The sequence below is a fragment of the Glycine soja genome, chromosome 14, assembly GCF_004193775.1.
Source record: "Glycine soja cultivar W05 chromosome 14, ASM419377v2, whole genome shotgun sequence".
Classification (NCBI taxonomy): Eukaryota; Viridiplantae; Streptophyta; class Magnoliopsida; order Fabales; family Fabaceae; genus Glycine; species Glycine soja.
The window spans coordinates 44,816,029-44,824,140 of NC_041015.1; the positions used below are offsets into that span (position 1 = coordinate 44,816,029).

General features: G+C 32.8%; 1 protein-coding gene across 1 annotated transcript; it reads right to left on the reverse strand.

Moving 5' to 3' along the window:
• Positions 1-4,360: 4,360 nt before the first annotated feature.
• LOC114383575 (probable trehalose-phosphate phosphatase H) lies at positions 4,361-7,448 on the reverse strand. Its single transcript, XM_028343272.1, has 10 exons — positions 6,886-7,448; positions 6,499-6,639; positions 6,292-6,363; positions 6,110-6,202; positions 5,942-5,998; positions 5,738-5,839; positions 5,446-5,593; positions 5,250-5,320; positions 5,013-5,105; positions 4,361-4,847 (listed from the first exon to the last, which is right to left on the reverse strand). The coding sequence occupies exons 1-10, from the start codon at positions 7,171-7,173 to the stop codon at positions 4,773-4,775; spliced, it is 1,140 nt and encodes a 379-aa protein (XP_028199073.1). The 5' UTR covers positions 7,174-7,448; the 3' UTR covers positions 4,361-4,772.
• Positions 7,449-8,112: the final 664 nt, after the last annotated feature.

The window sequence follows — 8,112 nt, forward strand, 5'->3', positions numbered from 1 at the left end:
TTTACCACCTTTCTTTTTAACGTACTTTGCATTGAAGGGCTATATGCCAGCAATAGCCAATCACCCTTTTATCAAACTCAAAACAACTAGTATTTGCTCCCTCAAACCGCAGCAACTATTCATAATTGTACATAATCCAAATAATATTCAATGCTAGCCCGTAACAACAACTCACCATCAATTGACACGGTGCAAAGTTGATTAAAATTATAAAGTATAAAATTTATAAATGTAATAGTATTTTTTTTTTTGATTCAGATAAATGTAATTATATATTCTCACCATGGTTTTTTTATAAAAGTTATTTATTGATTCGTTCATTATTGATCTAAAGAGAATGTTGACAAATTTACTACTTATACATAACAACTATATTCCTGTTTAATAAGTGGATTCTAAACCGTGCTTTGTATATGAAGCTGTATAGATATTCATAAAGACAAATTTTGTTCTTCATGATAATTCTGTTTGATTTAAGTAAGATTATTTTTGGTGAACAATACAACATTAGATCATAGGTATTTTTTTTTTTATTGAAAATAAATCATACTTGAGCTGGATATTGGATATGACTATTATAGATAAAAAAATTTCTTCCAAATATTTAATATAACTACATAATAGTTAAGCTAAAACAATTTCATCGATCAGCTCTAAGTATATATGTCATGAACGCATGTTTATATATCATGAAGGCATAAGTATGCTCACTCTTCATGTGGGGACCGTTGGATCGATGTCCTTCTTCATAGAGCAGACAGGTCTACGGAGATCCATTATTGAGTATCTCTGTGGCAATGGCAAATAATGCATTACAGAGAACCATATGCCTTGTAGCTTATAGCTAACTTAATTATTAAAGCACACAACAGTACTTGACTAATAATTAAACTAAAACTAAAGTAGTTGATGAGGTCGCATGAGTATATTATATGATAGGAAATGTGAGGGGTTTAGAAAATTGGCCACTAGATGAGTTTTGATAATTTATAAATATATACAAATGTAGTTTTTGGGTTATAATACAGAATGCGAGAATGTATTTTAATTGACAATAATACTCTGAAAGGTCCTTTTCTTTTCCCCTTTTTTATTTCTCAGGTGTGGTCTATTGGGAGCAAAAAGTTTACAACTGAAAGGCACTCAGATATTCTGAATTGCCTCGATTATCACCCATAATAGGGAAAGAGCATGTAACGAGGTATATATATATATATATATATATATATATATATATATATATATATATATATATATTCGCTCTCACAGAAATGATTGAAACATTCATGAGTGCAAGCTGTTCTATTTTGGCATAATAACAGTTACAAGGGGTTCGGTTAAATGTGTTAAGGAATGCCCATTTCCTAGCAATAATTGGAGCTTCTAAGCTTTGGCATATTTTAATTTAAGGCACCAATGATGAAACTGAATCTAGTGGCTACATTTCTTTACACGTATGAAAATGAAGAGCAAGGTTCCAAGGCTTGGAAACATGTTTGGTGTCCCCATCATGAATCCCCCCTCCCTCGTGTCTTCTTCAAATCAAGCCACTTTGAGTGGATTCCAACTCCTCCTCAACCATTTATAAGATTCACCAATTAGTGGAGTTCCCTTTCACGCACCTAACCCCTTTGAAAACAAGCCATTAAACTAGAAAAATCAAATCTATCACACATTGTTTAAAATATTACTGTTTTCAGATACCACTGATGATGATATTTAATCGAGGTTGGTTCTGTCAAATCAAATCAGGGTGTCCAATGGCTAACATAACATCTCTTTAGCAATTATAATTCTCGGTTTAGGCTAATTAAACAAGGATGGGGCTATCAATAGTTTAATTGTAGGGTATGTTAGGAATTAATTAGGATCACCAAGATCAACCCAAGTGTTTCTTTTAATTAGTTTTATTATCCCAGATCTTACTCCCGTTATCTTTATCTGAACAAGTCTTAAAATATATAGTGTGGATCATAATAATATATATATCTGACTCAGATTTAGAGTTCGTACGTAGCATCTTGTTAAGGCTTATTAAAATTAAGTAATTTAACCATTGTGCTTGTGTCTTTTTCCAACTGTCTGACAAAAGGGTGAATATAGATGCTCTGTATACAAGTTGGGAGGTACAGGACCAAGCAGGTTTATGCACTGTGAGATTGAGACTATAATTATTGTCACATATCTTCTTCAAAATGACTTGCCCTTTGTTTGGTAATGGCGTGACCAACTCACATTTCAGGCATGGAACCTTGACCATAAGGGAATAGGGTGGTGGGCAATAATGGAAGTGGTTTTCAGGGCTTAGTGATTCAATGGCGGGACTTTAATTTTTTTTTTTTGCATAGGATTACTTCTTTGAGAATGTTTGCTGTGTAACTTGTTTAGTAACGCAAAAATGTGCACAATTGGAGTAAGTAAAATGTGGCCAAATAGAAACATGAATAATTGCTAACCAAAGGTGGCCATCATCACGGTTTTCTGGCCAGCTTGTTATAGTATCTATGCTCCTACCTAAGATTTGATTTTTTTTATACCTTTTGAACAATTATTACAATTTCCTATTAAGAAGTAAGGCAAAGCATGATCCACATCGCTTTCTGTGTATACCAAACAACGTGGATTTTTAAGTCACTCTTGAATTTTGAGCCTATTCCCAATCCTAGCTATTTCCTACACATGACTCGTGTGAGTCATGATGATTATATATATATATATATATAGCTTGCATGCGAAACCAACCATACTATTGTTGTAACTAAGGTAATAGTATATTGTTCACACCAATTTTGTATTTATTTAAAAAAAAATACAAACTCAAAAAATACACAATGAATAAAATTAATGTTTCAGTCTCGTCTTCTCGTAACATCCTTCTCTCATAGGTTCTTTTTTATACTCGGTCTTTGCATTTTCTAGGAGGATGAAGTATCTGTAAAAAAGACAATTCAATACTTGTTTTTATCTCAAGAATAAATAGTATTTTTTATCTCAAAAATCTTATTTTTATTTATACAAATTTTGTTGGACCTTGAAACTTTGAACATTTTGGGGATGGTTACCATCTCAGTTAATCTGATTCTAAGTTTGATTGCATAGTTTAGTTTCCATTGCTTGCCCTTCTGTCTCAGCCGAATCCTTATTCTGTATAATTAAGATTTTCCACATCTCAATAATCACTCACATTTGTGTCAATGTGGAGTGTCTTCCTAAAAGGACAAAGCTTCCCAATTATTAAAACTTTCTTTTCAGGATAAATCCAAATGTCAATACATGCAATTTCAACACGCGTGTACTTCTCAACCAGTGAAGTTCTATTTCACCTGCATGACAATAGGTATCTTGACAACTGTATTGTTATATACAGCTGTCACTACTCTTGTGAAAGACTTATCTGGCTCGGATTGTGGAAATGAGGGTTGAGACACCATGTTCAAGATTTCACATGGTTTTCGTTTCATTAATTAATTTTTCTCTAGTGTTCACCTTCACTTAATTGGCTGCGGGACTAATAAATCTACAGTTCTTTAGTATAATATAACATATTGTAATATATAAAGGAACCCGAGAGCACCACTATCTATAAGTTTCTCGAGTTATAATATTTATGCCATATGTTGTATTGTTGTTGGTCACGAACCCTTATCAATGATCTTAAATCTATTAATTCCAAGATGGAGATCAGAATATAAAATTTGACAGAATAATCACTATAACCGTAATGTTGATCACATATATGTATAATGTATCTACATTTTTTTTTGTTTTGTTAACTAGATCAAGCATTCGAATATATAATTTAAATCCAAAAGTTATTACTCCTTTGCTGAGTGACGTGTTCAAAGTAGTAACATCAGTGCATTGCTTAAACAAATAATCAAAAGAGTTCGAGCATGTTTGCTTTAATTTAATTTAAGAAGTTATTGTTTTTAGAACTCTCTCAATAAAAGGGATAGTAATTTTTTTTTTAAAATAAATAAGATACGCGCGTGAACTTCTTTTATCTTCATTATTATTTTTTACAAAGTAACTTTACCGTACAACATTTCATACTCATTTCTTATTTATATTTCTAAAGTTGTAAATTATATATATATATATATATATATATATATATATATATATATATATATATATATATATAATTAGCTCAACATGCATGTAGTATACTACTTTTACATATTTATTTTCTTCATTCTCCTTCTGAATATTATGCACGTGACATCTTCTAACATCAAGTTAGGTCAGAGTTTTAATTGATGTAACATTGATAATTTGCCTTCATAGACCATAGTCAAAGGAAATCAATTTTGTTGTTTCAAGAAACGCCGTTTATGGTGAAATAGGTAATGCAAACAGGTTATAAATAAATTTATTTTGCATTTTTTTTTATATAAATTTTGGTACAAAGTCGTTTGGCACTTGTGATTGTCTAAATCACCTTTTGGAGTTGAAGTTGGTGATTTTCATTTTCAATACCACATTTTCCACACGTACGACAAGTACAATTCAGAGCAAGAAGGTTGACGCGCCACTCGCAATTGCGGCATAAAACATCAGTTCTTTCTCTATTCGCATGCGCATGCGCACGTGTGATGGAATAGATTACAATTAAAAAAGAAATAGGGAGAGAACCTAGCTAGCTATTTGAACTTTGTTCCTCCCTAGAACTTTAAATTATGGAACACACTATTTCCTATTTCGAACAAGAAAGGGATATAATTGGAACCACCCCTTGACCAAATTATGGGCTGGTGCCAATTTCCCTGAACTCATCTAGAATCTAACTTCTGGTATTGGGAACTCGTTCTTTTCCACTCTACCATATGCCTCAAAAACTGCCCAACCTGTGAACAAAAAAAAAAAAAATGATTTTGTTCATATACATACACCTCGGATTCATCCTTAACATACATGAAAAAGATGTACATAATAATGTTTGAATTTAACAACGTTAGACATTTAATTAAAGATTACGAATTGTGTTGGACTTGGAAATATATTGATCTTACCTCTGTTGGATCTTGCAAAGTGTAGGAAGCATCGGTTTCTTTTGTAATTTTAGAAACAAGAATCCCAATCCCTTGGCCCCTCCTCCGCAAAACCTGATTATATTATATCCAATAAATCAATAAGTTAGTAACAATAATAATAAAAACAACAAATTAATAGTAATATACGTGGAATATACTAACACAATAATAATATTAGCAAGCTAGCAATCTTGGTGGTCCGCATTTGTTAATTACCTTAAAAGCATCTTCGTCAGTTCGATCATCACCAATAAAGATTGGAAATACATTATCAGAATTAGCATATCCTGTAAATACAAAAAATAAAACATTAAGTTAGGACATTTATGTAGCTCATGAGACACGTACCATTACCAACACCTTTATAATTATATTTTGAACAAAAGAAGGCTATTTATGCATGAACTCTTACCTAGTGACTCTAGCAAGAATTCAAGAGCCTTGCCCTTGTCCCATTTTATGGCTGGTCGAATCTCAAGCACTTTTCTCCCTTGAGTTAGCTTAAGTTTTGGGTACTCGTTGAGCACCAAACTCACTTGTTCACCCAATGATGCCCAGTTCTATAAGTAAAACACGAGTAAAATAATAAAATTAATTAGATATAATAAAACAATATTAGCCGTCAATTAATTAACGTGTCTCGTGCGTTTCCAAGTGGTGTGAGAACTATTAAATAAAATATTTAATTTGTTGAATGTTGGTACCTTTTCGTCAACACAGCGAAAGTGCACGGACAAGCAAAACTTGTTATTTTCTACCTTAGCCCCAGGGACAGACTTTGTTTTTTCCACCAAGATGTTGTACACCTGACCCCATAATAGAACAATGATAACGGCACAGTTAAAATCGTGCGTAAATATGTGTTGAGAAAATGATTAGCACAGAGAAGAATGACTTAATTAACGAACCTCATTGATCATGGGTAAGAATTCACTAGCGGGTTGGAAGAGCACTTGTTCGTTTCCCTGAAAGAAAACAAAACAAAAAAACCAAATTACGAATCTATGATTAAGAAGGAAGGACACCATGATGAAAATCTTGGTTTCATTAATTTGGTTATGGGAACTTTTTCTCACTTTCTTAGTACTTCGCTTATTTGTTGGTCCCTTGATGTCCATTCCATGGCTCCCAGCATAGTACAGTTCTGCCAATCTTACAAAGTTATACACCTACAAAAAAATTGAAGAAAATCCAAATTAGTTCTGACCCCAAAAAAAAAATTTCTTTTGGTTTTGATTTGAAGAAAAAAAAAATGTACCTTGTCTAGGCACCTTCCACTCACTATGGCGGTGGGGAAATGCCTTGCTAAGTCCTTCAATGTGGCCCTCATCTGATTTATTATCAACAGAAATTACAAAAAGGGAAAATTAATTTCATTTCACATATTCTTATTCTTATTATATATATGAATTGAAAAATTGGAGTGGAAAAACAAAAAAAACAAAGAGAGAACAAAAGGGTGAACCTTTTTACTCATGTATGCTTTATCTGGATCTGCAACAATTGGGGAGAGAGTTCCATCATAGTCAAGAAAAGTCACAATCTGCTTCCCTTTGGACTCACATACAATATGATCAAACATGCTCAGTGCCGAAGGGTGGTAAAGCTGCACACAACACCCAACAGAGGTCAAGTCACACATAACATAACAACAACACGGATGGTTTGGTTAAAGAAAAAGAAAGGGAAAGAAAGGTGGTAGTTTCGAGTATTCTTACTAATAAAATTAACATTTTAACCACTAATATTTATCGATAAAAAAACAAAAACATAACTAACAACACAAAAAAGAAAAGGGTTTCAATCACGACACCAAGTTGTTGTAATAATAAAACAAGACTTTAGTGCTTACAGTCCAAGGACTTGTTGGGTCTTGGTTTTGGTTGTTTTGTGTGGATTTGGCAGATCGAGTGGGAGAAGAGGCTCTCATTGAATCAATCCATGTGTTAATAACTTTGTTCCCTCCTTTATTAACACTTCCATCTTCTAAAGTTTTCCTTAAGAGCTTCTTCTGGGGTGGGCCCAAAACCCCACCAAACAAGGCCATTAGTCCAGGCACCGCAGCTCTAGGTAGAGCACTTCTGTTTGAAATCGACATTGCCAACTCCATAAGCGTGTTATTCACATTACGGTTCGTCATTCTACACCAAGTATAGTAATAGTAACAATAGTTGAAACAATAATAATATTAATAATAATAATAACTCTTGCGAGAAAGAAAAAAAAATTGTTAAGAATGAGAAATGGGAAGAAGGGTCACGGGGTTATATAGAGAGAAGGCAGAGAAGAGAACAGAGAGGGATGGTTATGTGTGTGTATTTAGGTGGATGCTTCCTGTGTATGCTCAACGTGGAATTTATAGGGGAGAAAAAAGGGGTTTGAATAAGAGGAAAAAAAAAAGTAGAAAATAAAAAATGCACTCGTTTTCTACTCGTTGGTTGGTTCAAGTCACGTATAAGAAGGGAGGGGTGTGTGTGGTCAATTTATAAACTTCGGTTACATGGGTATAAACCGACGAAACTATCTCCTCTTTTTCCATGGCCCTTGTACTTTTCAGTAACTATACTAAATATGAAAGTTGGAGGGACCACATAGTAATCTCTCAGGAACCTCCTTTTTCAATTTGTTTTTGGAAGGAGATTTTTCACAGTAATGAGGAACTTTTACTGATAATGTTGTTTCATAACCATTTTGCCACTATCTTGCTTTATCATATTCTATTAAGTTAAATAGCGCCTTGCTTTTAGGATTATTATTATTTAAATAAAAGTAAAGAGCGGTGGTAAGGTTATATCACTTTCTAACCAACACTATATATCGAGTCTAGTGGAAGAGTTAGTTTATGATTACTTGATCATAATATAGTAATTTTTAAAAAAATAATAGTAAATTAAGATTCAAATATTTGTTAAGGAAAGTGCCTATTTCTTTCTTCCCATTTCCTTATAGGGTTTTTATAATTAAGTTCTATTAAACACTAAACATATTGTTTTTCTTAAAGTATTATCAGACATTAAATAGGTAACACCTCTCTAAAATTTCGAATATTGGATTCTCTAACATTTGCGTGCTTCAAATA